The sequence below is a fragment of the Zophobas morio genome, unplaced genomic scaffold (assembly GCF_036711695.1).
Source record: "Zophobas morio isolate AGI-343-1 ecotype UQ-CSIRO unplaced genomic scaffold, CSIRO_AGI_Zmor_V1 ptg000148l, whole genome shotgun sequence".
NCBI classification, from domain to species: domain Eukaryota; kingdom Metazoa; phylum Arthropoda; class Insecta; order Coleoptera; family Tenebrionidae; genus Zophobas; species Zophobas morio.
The window spans coordinates 313,039-331,735 of record NW_026972252.1 but is presented as its reverse complement, the minus strand read 5'-3'; the positions used below and the strand labels follow the sequence as shown (position 1 = coordinate 331,735).

General features: G+C 27.9%; 2 protein-coding genes and 1 long non-coding RNA gene across 3 annotated transcripts; all 3 read right to left on the bottom strand.

Moving 5' to 3' along the window:
• Nucleotides 1-270: 270 nt before the first annotated feature.
• On the bottom strand, nucleotides 271-6,352 carry LOC135145417 (phosphatidylinositol N-acetylglucosaminyltransferase subunit Q-like). The gene is made up of 9 exons (XM_064077511.1): nucleotides 6,306-6,352; nucleotides 5,510-5,618; nucleotides 4,615-4,726; nucleotides 4,232-4,286; nucleotides 2,356-2,430; nucleotides 2,015-2,158; nucleotides 1,053-1,118; nucleotides 355-494; nucleotides 271-285 (listed from the first exon to the last, which is right to left on the bottom strand). The coding sequence occupies exons 4-9, from the start codon at nucleotides 4,284-4,286 to the stop codon at nucleotides 271-273; spliced, it is 495 nt and encodes a 164-aa protein (XP_063933581.1). The 5' UTR covers nucleotides 4,615-4,726; nucleotides 5,510-5,618; nucleotides 6,306-6,352.
• Nucleotides 6,353-6,655: 303 nt separating this feature from the next.
• On the bottom strand, nucleotides 6,656-7,275 carry LOC135145404 (uncharacterized). Its single transcript, XR_010283442.1, has 4 exons — nucleotides 7,122-7,275; nucleotides 6,927-7,049; nucleotides 6,780-6,875; nucleotides 6,656-6,720 (listed from the first exon to the last, which is right to left on the bottom strand). It is a non-coding gene; the product is annotated as an uncharacterized LOC135145404 (long non-coding RNA).
• A 3,374-nt stretch (nucleotides 7,276-10,649) lies between these two features.
• On the bottom strand, nucleotides 10,650-12,616 carry LOC135145446 (signal peptidase complex subunit 3-like). The gene is made up of 6 exons (XM_064077557.1): nucleotides 12,499-12,616; nucleotides 12,390-12,445; nucleotides 12,185-12,338; nucleotides 11,437-11,513; nucleotides 10,995-11,102; nucleotides 10,650-10,703 (listed from the first exon to the last, which is right to left on the bottom strand). The coding sequence occupies exons 1-6, from the start codon at nucleotides 12,582-12,584 to the stop codon at nucleotides 10,663-10,665; spliced, it is 522 nt and encodes a 173-aa protein (XP_063933627.1). The 5' UTR covers nucleotides 12,585-12,616; the 3' UTR covers nucleotides 10,650-10,662.
• Between the last annotated feature and the right edge of the window lie 6,081 nt (nucleotides 12,617-18,697).

Below are 18,697 nucleotides of genomic sequence, written 5' to 3'. Positions count from 1 at the left end.
AAAAAAAAAATAAACTGAAACGTTTCACAAAAAAATTGGTAAAAGTAAAAAAAGTCAAAACAAAAAAGCTCTATAGTAAATATATATTTTGCAGCATATAATATTTTTGAAGAAAAAGATAAATATTATTTTTTATTTGAACTTTTCAGTAAAAAAATAAAAATAAAAACAAATAAATTATGAATATACCCACGTAAACATTCATAAAGCCACGAAGAGCTAATAACTAACTTTTAGTGAATCTTATAATAAAATGGAACCCCACAAATTCTAGCCAATAACAAACTTATTAAATAAACTTAACAAGAATTGGTTAAGATTATGAAAGACATAAAATTCAATGATAAAAATTACTGCCGTAAAAGCGTAATAATAAACGGCGACTGTAGGAAAAAGAAACAAAAGGTTCATTAAAAAAAGCGTATTGACGAAAAGTTGGTCATTTCGGAGCTCGCAAGAGTCGATCCTCCTGCGAAGAACATTCCATTTAATGCCTGCAAAATTTTATACGAAATAATGATATAATAGAAAAATATTAAAGAAATAATTATTAGTAAAAAAAAGAATAGGAATAAAATAAAAAATACAAAAAGTTTATAAATAATAAATATAAATACAATAACAATAATTTTTTTTTTACAAACTTTCTTTTATTTATTTAACTTTTAAACATTTATGGTTGTCAGTATTATATTTTTATTATACTTTTCTGATATAAAGAAAACTTGGGACGTCCTTTTAACTTTTGTAATAGATAACCCAACTAAAATATTTTAGTAATTTCCTAGTTTATTTAAATATGTGAAAACTATACTTTTTTCTTAGTAAATGTACAAAAAAAATAGTATTAACATTAAGGAAAAAAATCAACGCTTCCATACTTTATTATAAAATAATAATATATATTGTTTTCCTTAAAAAGTTATTAAAACTTTTTTATTTTTTTAATTAAAATAGAAGAATAATATCTCAAACCTTATTATTCTTTATATCTGTGTATATATATAAACCTTTATATAAACTTTAGTATAAACATAAAAAAGCAAAGGTACCCATAAAGTGCCTATACATGGAGAGCAGGTTGTGCACAAAAATTTCATATAATTTTCTGGAAACCACTAATATAAGTAAATTTGCAAAAAAAAAAATAACGAAAAGTTTCAGCCAACTAAACTATATAAATATGTAAAAGGACAAATAGAAAAGATGAACAGTTTTCATTAAAAATTATTATAAAAATTATTCAAACATGCATAAAAATTCATAATAAAAGTTGTAAAGTTTTTTTAATTTTTATGGAGACGTGCTAAAATAAATGGAGGTTACTAACTTTTACTAAGCATTCATTACTTTTATAATATATAAATTTATACTAAGTAAACAAAATATAGATTTCAATTTTAAAAGTCTTCAAGTTTATAAGTTGCTAATAAATACAAACTTTTCTAAAGGTTCAGAAGAACTATATAAAAAAAGTTTGTTTATTAAAGATTATAAATAAATATAATCAAGAAACTATAAAAATGTTTATTATTATTATTATTTATTATTATATTATACATAAAAGTTATTATCAATATATTGAAGCGGATATAATTCTTTAAATATACAAACTTTATAATAAGTTGAGTTAATAGAAAAAATTATTTATTAGGGATTTTAGAAATATATTTATCATGATATTATTTTATAAAAATTACTGTTCATATACAGAAACAAAAAAAAATTCCCAAATTAAAACTTTATCAAAAGTTCTAAAGAATTATAAAAAAAAGTTTATAATTATATATTTTTTAATATACTCAAAAAAATATATACAAAATATTATATTAACAAAACTTTTTGAATATTAATAAAAATCATAAAAGTTTATTAATAAATTTAAAAAGTAGTATAAAAAATGTTATTACCTACATTCTCTAAAATACATTAAAACTTTTCAAAAATTCATAAGAATTATAATTAAGATAGTATTATAATTATTATGAAAATGAAAAATAATTTAACCAAATACCGAAGCAGATGACAAGATGCAGCGTGAATATACGAAAGAAATCCACTGCAATCGAAAAAAGAAGAATAACGCCGTAAAAGCATCCGAAAACAAAACTCAACTTCAGAAGGAATGGAAGAATCGAGAACAAATAAATAATAACATCTGGTTTAAAAAAATAAAGAAAAAGTATATATCAAAACTTCGAAAAAAAAAACTTTATAGAATACAAAATAGGACTTCAGTAGTTAAAAAAAATCAAAAAGAATAAAAAATATAAAAATGTGGATTGGCCGCAACTGGCTTTCATATATAGCCAACTGACAAGGAGAAAGGAGAATAAGTAGAGAGCTTAATGATACATTTCCACACGTTCATGTAATTGGCAAAGACGTTGCCTAGAAAATGGCCTAATGGTGCGTTGAGTTTCAGTCCGCCTTTATATGGAAAGAAAAATGAAATATTAACACCAAAAATAATGAAAATAGTGTAAATATACGTATTATATAAAATAGTATAAAAATTGTTGTATATAAAAATATACAAAAATAGAAAATACTTAAGTATTTTATAGTAGAAAACGGTAAATGATGAATTATAATGGTACACGGAATGTGAATAATAAAAATATTAAAAGTTAAAAAAATAATGAATAGTTTATTAATAGATATAAAGCGATATTTAATAATGAAAAGTACTAAAAGTCTCGCGCCATTTTATTATTTTTAGCTTTAAAGTTACTTATCTGCAACAATATAATAAAGGTGACAAATAATTGAATCACAAGCAATCCTTAATTTCTTTTGAGAGGAGAAAGTATAAAACAGGTTGATTTATTAACGCCATGAGGGGAGCATCCTCCTCTCATTAGCTCAGCTTGGTGTTATAAAATTTGCTGAGAGCCAATGGTTAAAGCCTTTGCACATATGGCAAACATTCTCTCGTGCTACCAAAATACCGCCATTCGTTAATCCAATAAGGCTGGCCTTTCATGTTCACTAGAAATACTACCAAACATAGACTAACCCCCACGAATGAATTCTTCTCCTCTTTAGGCTTCCGCTGAATTATAAGCAGTTTAGGTCGCGACCAAGATATTTATCATAATAACTATTGGTTTAATTTTTTCTCCAAACCCGCTAAAGTAGCAATAAAAATAATGAAATTCAAGCGTCGATATCATTAAAAAAGTAGTTAAAAGTAATTCATTATTAATATAATTATCACTAATATTGTTGCAGAGCCAATAAGCAACAGTCTCGTAGGCCTATTGGTCGGTATTTATAGTCGAATTTTTATGAACTCTCGACATATATATATGTCGTTCAAGTGGAAATTGGAATGCTCAGCTACGCATAAGCACCATAAAGTTTTAATAGAGTTTTCTCTAAGGCTTATGATAATTTACAATTCAATAATAGTAATATATACTTTTCTATTTATTTTTTTGTTTAGTCTCACTGCAAAAAATACAATGGAGTATACGTAAAGCTCCGTTATTAGTAAAAAATAAGAATGGGGTAAAAGAATATGTAAGTAAACACGTGTCTACAAACAGCCACGTGCAATACACGTGAAGAGAAGCGCACCAAAAAGTGGGTGTTATCTACAAACCAACGAACCACACAAAAAAGATTGGAATTCGCTTTAAATTAAAAACGAAAAAAAATGTAAAGCCAGCAACGAAAAAATTGGTTTCATTATAAAAAGTAGTATAAATTTAAACTTAAAACTATATTATAAATTTTTTTTTATTTGTTACTTATATTATTGTTGTTAATATATATATAATTATACTTTTATATAATATAAAAAACTTTCTATTTATTTTATAGAATAATAAAATAAATTTATCTTTAACCTTTTAAACTATTAATACATATATTACTTGAAATAAAAGTTATTAATATTTTAATACTTTCATATCCCATAGGAAATTTTGTTATATTTAAGAAATTTAACTTCGTTCCAAAATTAATATCAAAATTTAAAAAAATGGAAATCGTGATTAAAAAAAGTTATCAAACAATTATAAACAACTAATAAGAACTAAAAAATAAAAATTACAAACCGTGTAAAATAGATTCAAAATTTTTAAAAAGTAAAAATCAAATTAACCAAAAAAAATTAAAATTACTAAATTCATTAAATTAAAAAAAACCAAAACTGAAAAAAAAAGTTTTAATTTCAAACTTTAAACTTTTTCTATAGAAAATTTATATAGGAAGAAGCAGGTACCAGGCATCCCCTTTAGCCAATTCAGTAAATTTAAAATTGTTTTGAAATGTTGCATCTACAATAACATTAATATAAAAATTTTTACAAAAAAGTATATAAAAAGTAAATTAAAGTAAAACTCGTAATAGTAATAAATAAAGGAAACAAGATTGTAAAAATTATATTTTTTTTGTTATAAAATTTAATAAAGATTAAAAAAAGTTCAATAAAATGAAAAGTTTACGAAAGATTTTTATAAAAAAAATTAAAACTAATAAAATTTTAAAGTAAAAAAAAAATTATTTTAAATATAAATAGAATTTTGAAACTTAATAAAAACTTTCATTAAGTCTATAAAAAATATAAAAAAGTATAATAATTAAAAAAGAGATTATCAGTAGTACGGTGTAGTGCTCGACCAGTAAATTAAAATCGAGCAGAATCTGACTATGAACGTAAAAAAGAAGAGCCGCAAGCAAAATATTTAAAGTCTGTTTCAGCAAATGGCCATAAAATCTATTTAAAAAAGTTTTTAATAGTAAAAGTGTTATATTCTCGTTGAAGATGCAAAAGGATATTAAATTCTTTTTAATGAGCAAAGAAAATTTTAAATTTACTATAAAGTTATAATCAACAAAAACTTAGAGAAATTTAATGTAAAAACTACATTAATATAAAGTGTGGAATATCTTATATAAATTTATATACTAATTGATATCTAATGAAAAAATTTAAAAGAAAATAAATTTTATGTTAAAAATATATTACACAACTTCAAAAAGTTTAAACTATGGGGGGAAAAAAGAAATACTTTGTTTAATAAAAAAAAATTTCTGTAGAAAACTTTAAAGTAACTTTCAAAACAAAGCAAACTGCAGTTGATATATATATATATATATTCGAATCTAAAATCCCAAAAAAAAGTGAATAACAATATTTTAAAAAACGGGTATGTATAAATCACTATATTCACGATATTCTTCTTTCTTTCAGTTCAAATCAATACCGGTTACAACGAAAAAGTAAAAAATAATAAATTATAAATAAAAACTTTCTCAAATTTTTTTTAAAATGTTCATTAATTTTGGTAAAGTTATAAAACTTAAAAAAATTATAATTCCAAAGAAAAGTGCTTAAAAGTTTGATGACTTTAAAATAATAAAGCTTTTACAATTAATAATAATTTCGTGGTCAAGTCCAAAATAAATTAAATTACAATCAAAAACAAAAAATATAAAATATATCCTGCTTATAAATTTCAGATTTTTTTTTTTATAATAAGGTTGATAAGCAACAAACCGAATACTTTCAAGCCGTTTAACGTCTTTGTAGTGCACAGAGCGGAGCGAACTCGTATAGTTGTTATAAATTGTGAGAAAATCTTCATAATACTTCGTAAGAAAATAGCCTTGGATCAATTATTATAATTAAATCTGAATCTTACAAATTATGAAAGCCAGAAAATAGAATTAATAAATTTACTAAATTTTTCCTAAACTCCATAATAAAAGTTGTTAACAAAAAATTTAGTAAAATTTCCAATAAAAGAAATAGAAAAGCAAGAAACAAGTTCAACTACACACAAAAGTTTGAGATTTTAAAAAATCTACGCTTCACTAAATTATTGATATAAGCATCTAAATAATTAAATTATTAAATACTCTGTTTTCTAGTGTAAAATTAGTAATTAAATTTAAAACTACTTGAGGGTTCTAAATTTACTTAAAGACTGTGCAACTTCGTTACTATTAAGGCTATAAATACTTGAAATTAAGTAAAAAACAACCACAAATTCAACTTCTTTATTAATACTGTAAAAACTAGCAGCGGTTGCCCTTAGCAGGAATTAATATTTATATTTCCAAATTAACTTATTCGTAAAATGATCGAGATTTAAGGTATTCAGTTAAATATAAAAAAATTTCAATATAAAAGAAAAATTTGTAGCAATAACACAAAAATAATCTAATAGCTTTATAAAGACTTACTACTATAATAAATTATTTCAAATTCAAAATCTTAATTTTTCAAAGTCAAGCAGTATAAGTACAAGATATTAATTAAGTTTTAAAAAAATAAAATTTATATTATTTACCAAAGCAGGAAAAAGAGTAAAAGGGAACACCCAACACAGAAATTTGCAACAATAGCGCGTATGCAAATTGGTAGTATTGGGAAGTAACCAGTACAAAACGATTTACAATTATTTGAAAAACATTAAAAAGGAGAGGCTTCGACGCATTGACGTGAAGAAAATAAATATTAGCGGTTAAACAATCTTCTTGAACTTCATTAAAACTTTTTAGTAGCTTTGAAACGGTAGAAGAAGTTCCTAACTGGAATTAAACTTAGTATATTTTTATATATCTCTAAAGGATAAATAAAAATAAAATAAAGTTATTACTAAATCATTTATAAGAAATACCTGTGAAATTAAAAATTGGAATCGCAATTCAGTTTTGTTTAGAGCAACGATACTTTCAGCTTCATTCTTGATCCTTAAATTATTACTATAAAAGTAAAATCTAATTATTTAGTTTAATACAAACTCAAATAATATAAAAAAGACCTCAGTACGCCGCAAGAATTCCAAGAATCTGACGGGTCATAAATGAATAAAGTAATAACAACATCATTGACTAGTTCGTTTTCCTCATTATAACTTCTAAAGGCTTTTTAAAGTAAATTATAGGCCAAAGAATCTAACAATTTGAACCTTATTATTAAAGGAGATTCCGGGAAAGTTTTTATTGCATACCAAGTTTTTCTCAACCTTATAAAGCCTGCAGATGCAAGTGATTCATCTACGTTTATTACACCGAGTACATTTAACATACCACTAAATCGTAGAGCAAAAATAAAAAAAAATTTATATAACATAATTTTTTAACAACGGTGGTGAAAGATATACCCAAAAGAAAGACTTTGCTGAAGGCACCACTGATATTGCGTAGATTCGCAGTGCTGGAGAGACTCTTTAGTTATCTTAAAAGCAGAAGCGCTTTTCTGTTCCTGAAAAAATTCAGGGAGGGCGCCACTAAAACTACCGCAAGACCTTTTCCGTTGATGATATCTTCTTTTAGTATGAAAACATAAAAACGCATTGACCTTTTTAATAAATAAGGGATAGCAACTGTTGACGGTATTATAAGGAAGGACATCCACGACTGTTACGATTTCAACATTACTCGACACTTTAAACTGCCAACCGATCAGAAGACCAGGGTCAGTAATATTTAAAATGTGAGAGGGAACGTATAAATGAGATAAAAACATTACTAAACTATTTTTATTTTACATATAATGTTAACAACAGTATTCAGAGGTAATAGCATTGTGAAAAAGCACCATCGGGTACTTATCAACCTGCTGAGGGTTAATCATACAAGCTAGGCAACTCTATAACTGGTGAGTTGCCATTCTTTTGTTTTTACCTTAAAGCAAGCAAATTCTAAGATAATTTAATTTTAAAATAGTTTGAAGATTTTAAAGATTCTATAAAAGCCTCTAAGTCTTCTTTGAAGTACAACGAAAAAAGTAGCGAGACTTCTTAGCCATAATATTCTTGTGTAGTTCGATTGCAGTGTAAATATTAAAACGGGTTTCCTTTTGTAAATATTAAAATAATTAAGTAAAAACCAAGTTGCTAAAACAAGAAAGGAAGCTGTATTACAAAAGGATAAGTTAATAAATAAACCAATCCGTTAATTCTACTTGGTTTTGCAAGTAAAATTATTTGTTAAAGATACAAAAAAAGGATTTTGCTAAAAGAAATATTTTTGGAAACCATTCGTTATGTATTATTTACAATTAGTGTTTGTTATGTAATCATCGGATTCATGAGAATTAAAAACGCTGAAAGAGAAGCTTCAACTTTTTCAAAAATTCATGAGTTAATCTTTATTATTTTCTTACAGGCATTGCGGTTCTACACTTAGGATAGAGAAGGAAGTAAGCCTACTTAAAATAAGCAAGGCCCACAAGAATTGTGGATTCTTTATCATTTTAATAAAACATTTCACCAAATACCTTTGAATACATATTCATACAGTTAAAATAATTATTTGTTTAAGTGCTTAAAATTAGACCAAAGAGTGATCTAAAAAACCGGCTACTACCTTTTTACCCATCTGTCTTTTTCTCGCTTTTCATAATATAGGAAATTACCTACTTTTTCTTATATTTTCATTAAGACAGCCCTAGGTCAACGCATAAGGCGATTTTCCAATATAATACTTAAAGAAGCACTTTTTAATATTGTTTGGCATAACTCTACAGCTTTTAAACTGTTTCGTTGTTGCTTTTTTTCTTTGTTCGTATAAAAATATTGTCCTTGCTTAGTGTCAACTGAATAGTGGTCGAACCTTCAAAGTACCTATTAGCAGTTTTTTTAAAAAATGGAAGTACTTGTAGCTTGTAAATAACACTTATAATGTTTTAATTTAAATAATTTTTGCTACATTTCATTAATTATTTCTAAGCTGTTAAAAATTGCTGCGCAAACCTTTTCTTGGAGTTTTATATACAATTTGGTTCCTCCTTACTTTATTAAAATCCTGAAGTTCTGAGCAGGAATTAAGAATGTATAACATCGAGCGATATAAGTTGAAAACAAAGGGTTTTAAGAAAACACTACCTTCCAATAAAGTTGGTCATATAATAAGATGAACGCATATAAGTCAACTGTTCTTAATTATAGATCAACTAAAACTAATTTTTAATAGTTATTAAAGATTTGTAAATTCTCTGTATTCTTGAGCGTAGAGTGTAATATCTGGATTATTTTTTTTACGAAATGGTTTATGTTACAATACATCTTGTAATCAGCTGTATATGTGTATTAAACTAACACCGAATCTAAACTATAGCTAACTAAGGAAGATAGATCGCAATATGGAAAATGACTCTCAGTTTTCTTAATAAAACTTTAGCAACTGATTTATTAGCTTCAATTAGCAAATACAAGTATAAGAGGAGAATGCAATAAAGAAAAATTATTATTAAAAAGAGGAAAAAGGGTTAAAGATGATATAGGGTTTTTGTAAATCTATTCCGCTTAAAGTAACTAATTATAGCAATAAAACTAAAATAGACATTTTTACCTCTTCCCGGAATATTGGAGCTTAAAAAAAAAATTTTCTTGAAGATGCAGTTAAAATACAATAAGAAAAAAAAAGTAAAGTCCCTTAGCGATTTTAGAGGGAAATTTTTTGACCGAAACTCTACGTAACCTTCAAAAAAAAAAGTATTAAAGCTAGCAAAGAAACAATTGCGCCCCATAGTACTAAGCTAAGACCTACCTCCCAATGTAACTATTGGAATGCCCAGAAGTGGGGACTGAGTTACCTGAAAATAAGTGCCTTAAGATAGTAATAAGGGGTTTAACAACAGAACTAGGTGAACGTGTTACTTTCGAAGTTGTAGAAGACATAAATATTCCAGTTGAAGAAGTAAGGATAGGAATGGGGCCCAAGCGAATACCTCTAGTTTTTGTAAAACTATAAATTATTCATTCAATTCAACAGCTAATGCTTCTATAAAATAATGTTATCGCAGTCAGTTGTAAGGTCACACCTAAAAATCACCGTTATAAAAAAACTCAGTGTATACGAAGTGACTGAAAACACTTCTAGGAGTGTCACCGAAGCACAATACTAAGTATTTTTGCGAGCATATTTCAAATACTGTTTACATTTTCCTGTTAACGAACAAAGTAAGGACTACAAAATAATTTTAAAAGTAAAACCTTAAGTTCTGGAAACAGCAAGAAGATCGCAATAAATAGCCCGTCAGAGTCAAAAAACAACAGCAATTATCACCTAAAGAAGATTCCTCGCTGTTTTTTGCTGCTATTCAAGAAATGAACTTTCCAATTTCTTGTAAGAAATTGCACATGCAATCACAAAAACTTTTATATTTGCTTATTACTTTATACTTTGCTGGTTTCTGTCTTTTACTGAGCTTTACCTCATTACTTGTGCTACTGTAAAAAGTCTGAGTTTGCAAGTAGCTCTTTATCACTTTGTCTATTTATGAATTCAAAACGCAATCTTTTTCTTCTGATATTATATCTGTTAAGTCTTTAGTACGGATCTACTCAAAGTTATTTTTTTAAATATTATTTCTCTCTTTTACGCATCGCTATACTTTCAGGTGACTACTAAAAAAGTAGTTTTTATAAACACGTGAGCTGTTTTTAACGGTTATCAGTAGCGTCTGCCATTAATGTTTTTAGAAAGAGTTAACTTATATACTCTTATTTTTACACAACTTAGGTAAGAGGGTAGCAAAAAACACAATTATCACTCAAACTGAATAAACGACCCAATTTAAAAAATATAGTTAAAAAGCTAATAAATATACTTTTATTAAATTTTATAACTGTTACTCTTTTTATGTAACATAAATCAAAAAGGTATAAAATAATTTATTAAATCAATCCACATCTACAATTAGTTTATATTTCCAATCTTGATAAACTGCTTGGAATGTCCTGTAATAGTTTATAGTTAATTAATAAATCTTCCGATATTGCAAAAAAAAAATTATCACGAACTAATAAGTTTAAGGTTATAAATCTCAGTTATAAAGTAAAATTTATAGCATAAATGAAAATTTGAAAGAGATAATAAAATTTAAAAGCCTATAATTTTATCAATTTTTTTAAAAAATTGTTTCTTAAAATAGCTTAAAATAAAAATTAAAAGTAAACTTTGTAAATAACTGTAAGCTTTAATTGTATTAATTTTACTACTTATATAAAGATGATTAGTAAAACTGAGACCATCATAGTGAAGAGGGCCAGCGTAGGGCTGCCATTCCCAGTAAAGTGTAAGAGTGACGTTGTTGTTCATGGCCATCCCCATTCCATCATCAATTAGCGGATACTTCTCTATAGTTAATAAAATGCTTTTCAAATTTATAAAAAAACGATATAGCAACTAAATTATAAAGTTGTAGTCTATAAAGTAAATAGGCTTAATAATTAAATAGTTCAAAACAAGTAAAATTCTGCCAAGAAGAGGACACCTTTCTTTATATATTTACCAAATAAAAAAATTAATGTTAGAATCATAAACTTTATGAAATCACAGATTTAAAAGTGCACGTTTTTCTCTAAATCATTTATAACTTACAAATTTCTAAAGCAGTACTTATGATTTCTATGAAGTTTTTCTTTTACTGTATTATCATCAATATGAAAAAATAAGGTTCAAGACAAGAACCTGGAAGGCTTTTTACGTCAAGCTTATAATCCCCCCCTCGAGTTACAATCTTATCCCAGATCACAATTTGATTGAATCTTTTTATGTAAAATTTACATAGTGGAGAAAAAATATTAAAAGTAATTCTCAACTGTCTCAAAATTAAAAATAATTTGACGTAACTAATTGCATAAAAAAAAAATTTTAAAAAAGAAATTCAATGTAACAAAAAATGAATAATTACTAGTTGTAGTATTGATCTTAAAAGTTTTTTTCCCTTATTAAAGAAATAATTATATTATTAAATATAATTTTTTTATGGATTATATATAATTCTTATAGTGTTGGGCAAATAGTTTTATGAAAAGATTGAGAGAAATTCATGAGTGATAATTAAGGTAACAGCGTTTAAATTTAAAAATAAAAGTAAAATCCATCTGTCAGTGCTTAGTGTTAAAAAATGTATATAACTAAATCTTATTACGAATAAGGGATATAGTTTTTAAACAAATAATTTGAGAAAGGATAAATAAAAAATTTAACAAAAAACCTAAAGTTTATTACCTTTTATTTCACAATTTTATTATAAAACCAAAGTAGAAGAAATCTTATAAGTTACTTATACAGTTAAATATAAAACAAAAAACCTTTTGAAATAACTAAAATAAAGTTTTTTTAAGTTAAAAAAGCATCCTCTATAAGTAGCAAGCATATTAGTGATAAGTTTATTTTTAAATAAATATAAAATAAATATAATACAATAGCAAACCTATTCTTATCGGAGGGATACTCCACAACTAGATAAGCAAAAATTTGCTTAGTGTACCAGTCGAATAACGGCGTAAAGTTCATAGTCAAGTCATAGCTACCTTTGACAAGTTGTGAAAACGGAGAATTCCTAGTTTCACGGGCTCTTAATAATTCTAAAAGTCTACATTAAAAACTATACAGTAATATTTGAACATAAATATGACCTATTTGTGAAAAGTTAATCTCAACTTGTGGCCTTTCTTTTACCAGAAAAAAAGTGCTAGAAAGGACTATTATTAAAATAGAAAAACTTTAAATTACAACAAGCTAAACCTGCAGTAGCATAAGCTAAGCAAGATCACAAGAGAAACAATAGTAGTGCTAAGAAAAGTGGTCGCCCGCTGATAAAACGAATACATTTTACCAGCCTTCTTCGCTCGCAAAAGTAAAAGCAGAGATAGCCAACGCAGTTAAACAAGAGAACAACGAAGGGTAAGCCGAATGTTATCTAATATTTTTAAACAGTGGCAATAGTTTTTTTTGGTTGCCACTGCATACAATATTAACAATGTACATTGCAGTTTTTGATAATCTTAAAAAAAAAATAACTTAAAATTTTAAAAATAATTATTGAAAACACTTTTATAAAAGATTCGTAGGTTTTATACGAAACTTTATGTTTGCTTTAAGGGACTTTGAGGTCTTTTCCGCCATCCATGAGTTTGTTTTCGACTTTCCTCACTTGTGGCATTCCGAAGGCCGCTTGGTAGTAATGCTCGAATGGAATAGGAACCTACCAGCGTTAGTTTCGCAGAGAAACTAAAAATTTTATTTTGACTTATTGTGATAAAAGAAACTATTTTTTCGGTGTACTTGGAAATAACTATTTTTAATTCAGCTATTTGCTAGTAAGAAAGCCCGGTAACCACCTTTTATTAAATTTAGCATGCAGGTTTTTATAAGTGTAATTTCAACATCGTAAAAGCAAAAAAACTTATCGAAACTTTGGTTTTCTATCGTAATCAAGTTAAAGAGCTTATATTCATTGCAATCTAGCGGTTAGTAAGCTCTAGTTGTTAACTTGCATACGCTTCACCTCATCCGACTTTCTTAAACTGAAAAAAAAACGGATGGAAGTTTAAAGATGCATACGCACATTCTCTAAGAAGAATTTAGCTTTCAGCAACTTCGCGGTTTGGCCTCGAGACTGTATTCGGTAAAGCAGCAATCTCCAATGCCTTATATTACCTTCCTATCAAATTTTAACTCGGGTCTATCGGAATTTACGAGGTCGAGCCGAAATACGCAACCATTAAAAGCAAAAAAAGATTCGTGCCGGCCAGGAATCAAATGCACGATGCTTTTAACCGCTTGGCATAGCGACCACTTTCAATCCCCGTAGTCACTTAGTTTAAAAAGCTTCGTAGTCAACAAGCTTCCGCGGAGGCACTATGAAGTGTGCATTCACTCTACAATAACGATGCATCAGCTGTATGCATGATTAAAACACCTAGAAAAAGTTGTCTTCCCCAAATCGTAAAACAAGCCGTTGCACGTCTTATAAACTTGCTTGGCGCCTTTTTTTTACGCAAATTCAACGCCCTCTACGCCATCTAACAGATCAAGTGTGTTAATCATACAGGAATTGTGAGTTGTGGGCAGAGCTCAGCGGTTAAAAGGGCATAATCGCGTAAACTTGGGCCGTGAGTTCGTTCTCAACTCACGCGACTCTCTCTCTTCCTTTGCCGGATTGCGTATTGACCTCGCCCGTCTTTGTAAATTCTAATAACATCCACCGTCTGCTAGCCAGTTCAGTTTTAAATGCGTAGAGAGGCCCCTTAAGGGGCTGGTTTCTGTAATTTATTGAGTTATGGCTCGGGATAGCTGTGCCCCCAGTGTAAACTGTTTTTACTTTTAGGTAGTAATATAAAGAAAACACTTATCCACATAGTAACAATATACATAATTGAAACATAAAAAAAATTCTCGTTTTTCTAATTTAGTGATCTGAGGACGGCCATGGTAATTATTTATTTTATAGGCGAATAATGCTGATATTTAAACGTTTCTAAAGCACTTTGAAAGGCACAATGTTCTGAATACTATTTAATTAGTGTTATATAACTTGAAAGGTGTACATATATTTCGTACACGAAGCTTTGCAGCCTTATACATAACCAGGACTAATTTTATTAATTGATAATAAAAAATATTCCTTGTGAAGCAGAATATGAGGCGGTTGGTTTTTGTTGTTTACCTCCGTTTGCTAAAGCTTATCAAAAAATAAATTTTCTATACAGATTTTAAATATAAGCATGGGTGAAAATTTTATTAATAAACTATGGCCTATAATCACGCCAATTTGGTAAACTCATACGCCTAAAAAAGAAATTGTACTCCATTTACCGTCCTCAAAATTTTTAAACTTTACGTTGTTTTTGGAGTTCCCTTCTTTAGACAATAAAAATCATGAAATTATATTATTGAAAATGCTTTGCTAAATAGTATGCCTGTCTCTCATTCCTTAAAAAAAAACTTAAAAAACAACTTGTAAGTTTAAATAAGCACAATAAACCTGTTAACAATTAAAGATGGGTTTTTACGTAAATGATGTTTTACCCACTAAAAAGCTTCAGATGCTTATGTTAACTAAAGAGACGAATTCCTTGCTTTATAAAAACTAAAACTGAGTAAACGGGGCTTCTTTTGGTTTAGCGAATTATTGATTTAGGTGTTACCTGCCGGGGTAAAAGAACGAGGTACACCACAAGATCCGCCGCACTCTTTACCTGTTTCGAGTAATTTTTAAAAACTGTCCACAGATTAATAACTGGCTTCTTCCCAACTCAGAAGTTCGACTCCTTACCGCGGTGAAGGTCGACAGGCCAAAATGTGTTTTATTTCAGTCTTTAGATTTATTAGCTGGATGGAGGCAGCTAACCATTTTTTTAGACGTTTTTTATTATAATGAGCCCCCTGAAAGTATTGTTTCTGGTGGGAGACCCCAGTCCGCGTTTACCTTCGAAAATACATTTTTTTAAGCTATGGGAACATAAGGTGTACCTACCCAGAATTCAATGACTCTACAGAGATGGTAAACTAAAAATTGGAATAATACCTAAGATTTTCGGTAATCTATCTCCATCAAAATGATTCGCGAAATTTATATTGGTCCAATTTAACGCACCTACTAAGTTGACTTCAATTTATAATTTATATGGCTTTAACTTACGATTTTACCCGCTTATCTTGAATCATTTGACAATTACCCTAGCTGACAAGAGAGTAATCAAGCTTAAAGAGCTCCACGATAACCTACGCTCTAATCTCATGAGGACTCAAGTAAATAACAGTTACCACTACAATAAGGAAAAGACATGTCTTAATTAAAGCGAAAGACTTGGTTTTAATTATTTACCGCAACAATTAAACCCTAAGACCTAGTAGTAAACCAGATCATAAAGTTATAGGCCCGTTTCAAGTTAAAGTAAAATAATCCTTTGGCTTTCCAGCTGGGTTGCCCCTTTTAATGCATTTATTTTACGCTAGTGCCTTTCAAACCAACTTAACGATGGCAACGAAATTTCTGAAGGTTCTGTTTTAAAATTCTAGAAACAAATTATTTAGGTGAAGGTCGTCTTTTCTCGTGAAATGGAAAGATCAAAATGGTGAGCGAAATTTTTCTTGGGTGAACAAGATAATCAAACGATATGTGAAGGCCCTGAGGATTTACAAAAAATTACGGAATTGTGCTTTAACTGTACTGCTTTAATCCTCTGCTTTTTCTTTTTTATATTTACTGCTTATCTTTTCTTATAGTCTTAAGCCTTACTAATTATTAAGTTTCAGTGTTTTTATTACGCTAATTTTGGTTACTTTTGTGCTGCCCTTTATGTTATATTACAGGCGTAAATTTCCATGAGGTTTCATGCAGAGAAAATTTTTATTAAAGGAAAACACTTGAAGACTCCCGAAGGTGTGGATCATTATTAAGTATTCACTTAAAGAAGTTCCTTTGGATTTGACGTTTTCGGATAGCTTAGTATACCCAGTATCTTTATCCCAATTGCATTTGCGAGTATAGTTCAATAGTTGGTTTTACCATAATGTTTATTGCTAAAACTCATATGTGTTACGTTTGCCTTTGCTGCCTGTATTTTTGTTTTCGTTAATTATATTTTCGTTGTTGTAGTTCGCACTCTTACTTTGATTTTTGTTTTGGATTTTATATACATCGTTATCTTAATTATAATTACTGAAGTTGTATTAAGGTCATTTGTATATATTGAGCTGTACTCAGTAAAAAGATAATTTTCGTTATCAGTATTATAGTTGCTATTAATACCTTCATTACTGGAGTTGTATACATCGCTATAGCTACTTTTTATTTTATTAGCAATATTCCTGTTTTTAGGGCCCTATTGTAACTCTCTTTAACAGTGTTGTTGTCACTTTCACTACTAAAGGGGATGCTACTTTATTCAATTCCATAATCTTATGATGGAGGTATTTATATCGTTTTCATTATATTTGTGTTGCTTATAATATGATAACTACTTTTATAACAGTGGTCACCTAACATTGCAGTCATTGTTTTCATTGTTAACGAAAAGGCTAGCATAAGCTTCTTTATAAACTTTATTATGGTAATATTTGTAACGTTCTCGATTTCATTACTTTCGTTACTAACATATATCTCATTAACCTCACTGTTAGTGAAGGAGATAACCACATAGTTACTTTCATTATCAAGTCATTAATATAATTGTAGTGCTTATGAAAAATCGTTTTTCGCTATTATTCGTGTTATATATTATATAAAAATAATTTTTTTTTTAAATCTATAGCAAACATTGCAGTCACTAATATTATTCTTTTTCAGAGAGATATGAATACAATCAATTTAATTATTTTTTTCATTGTAATGCTTGCTGACAATATTTACATTAGCGTTATTAATTATATAGTTTTTATTATTAGAGCTATTGAGGTTATACTTATTTTCTTCTAACCCATCTCCATTACCACTTTGTCTGAAGGTACGAGAGGTAATGACTTAGTTAACATCGTTTTGAGAGTTTTTAACGTTATTAAAATATATTTTTCTTTATTAAGTATATGTTACAGCACTTCTCTTCTCAATTAATTCTTCTCTCAGTATTATTAAACTATTTTTTTGTCTGTAAGCACCACTAAATATTGGTTTATCGTAATTTTTTTGACTGATCACGTTGCTGAGCGCATGCCGGTATTTTATTTTATCAAAAAAACCTAAGCGATATCGATAAGCGAAAGCCAGAAAAAAGGGCCCTTAAATACTTTATATTGTATTTTACCAGGAGATTTTCCAGTTTTTAAAATTCTTTTCTATTGTATGAATAAAAAGTTTTATTTCATTTGCTTAACTTAAGTAGACAAAAAGAGAACCTAAACTGCATTATTTTTCAATTGTTTAATACGCTTTTAGGGCATCTATTTTAAGTACCTTTTTATCTAACCCCTATTAAACACAACTCAAGTTTCTATCTTGCAATCTTCTTCTGTTCAAAAGTAATAAGAGCGCTCCTAGCAACTCTTTGGGTAGGTGACTTCCACTACAAAAATATTCGGAATCCATACTTTGGCTAAGTCCAACGTAGATGAGTGGTATTACTGATGATGTTAGGCGACGAAGTAGGCCCTTATATTAGAATATTAAATACTGCCTTAAAGGTATAATTAATAATGGTCCTTAAAAAGATAAAATTGTGAAGTGCTTTAGCTTAAATTTTGTAGAATTGTTAGCCACGTGTGTCCATTAATTAGCATCCCCTGCATAACAGATAGAGGCAGCACACCCTCGTAGGAGGGGATTTAATTTTCTATGCTATTTGTTTCCTGCGTGGAACATGTTATGGTATAGAGGGATAGTCTAGTTACCGTGTATATATATAATTTGTCTAATAAATTTATTTACATATTTAATCCTACCTCGGGTATACATATATATACGCTTTTATAGACACCACCTGCGATTATAGGAATTACAAAATGGCTTAAGCCTCGTTTTAAGTTCCTTTGCTTTCAAATTAAACCAATCATTTCTGAGCATTTACTTCAATTGTAGAGCGTATAGTGTTGTATTCATTTATTAAGTTAAAAAATAAAGTTCTAGGGATGGACCTGACAAATTTTTTTCGTACAACTATAATGTAAAGGACTTTGTATATTATAGGAACAATGAGTTAAAATTATATAAAGTTAAATATTTTTTAAAGATCCAATGTTTTTAATCATTTTAATTTTTATTTATTAGGTTAATTTATACCACACTCCCTATTTTTCTTACGATATAAATATAGAGCCTTAATTACGTATAATAAAAGGAAACTAGGAGTAGAACTCTGCAATGAATTACATCGACTACTCAGAAGATATTAATATCTAAGTAAATACGTTATTTTACGGATGTTTAGTAAAAGTTAACCAAACAGAGAACTTACTGGAATATCAATCATGGCACTACCTAATAGTAGAGAGTAACATGACCCGT

Coding starts and splice junctions, on each gene's coding strand:
- LOC135145417 (XM_064077511.1), bottom strand. CDS start 4,286: ATGCAACATTTCAAAACAATTTTAAATTTACTGAATTGGCTAAAGGGG. Junction 1,119..2,014: donor GCATCTTGTCATCTGCTTCG/GTATTTGGTTAA, acceptor TACTTATATTAG/TGGTTTCCAGAAAATTATAT. Junction 495..1,052: donor CATGTATAGGCACTTTATGG/GTACCTTTGCTT, acceptor AAAATTTTGCAG/GCATTAAATGGAATGTTCTT.
- LOC135145446 (XM_064077557.1), bottom strand. CDS start 12,584: ATGTATTCGTTTTATCAGCGGGCGACCACTTTTCTTAGCACTACTATT. Junction 12,446..12,498: donor CTTAGCTTATGCTACTGCAG/GTTTAGCTTGTT, acceptor AGTCCTTTCTAG/CACTTTTTTTCTGGTAAAAG. Junction 11,514..12,184: donor TATCCCTCCGATAAGAATAG/GTTTGCTATTGT, acceptor TTACATAAAAAG/ATTCAATCAAATTGTGATCT.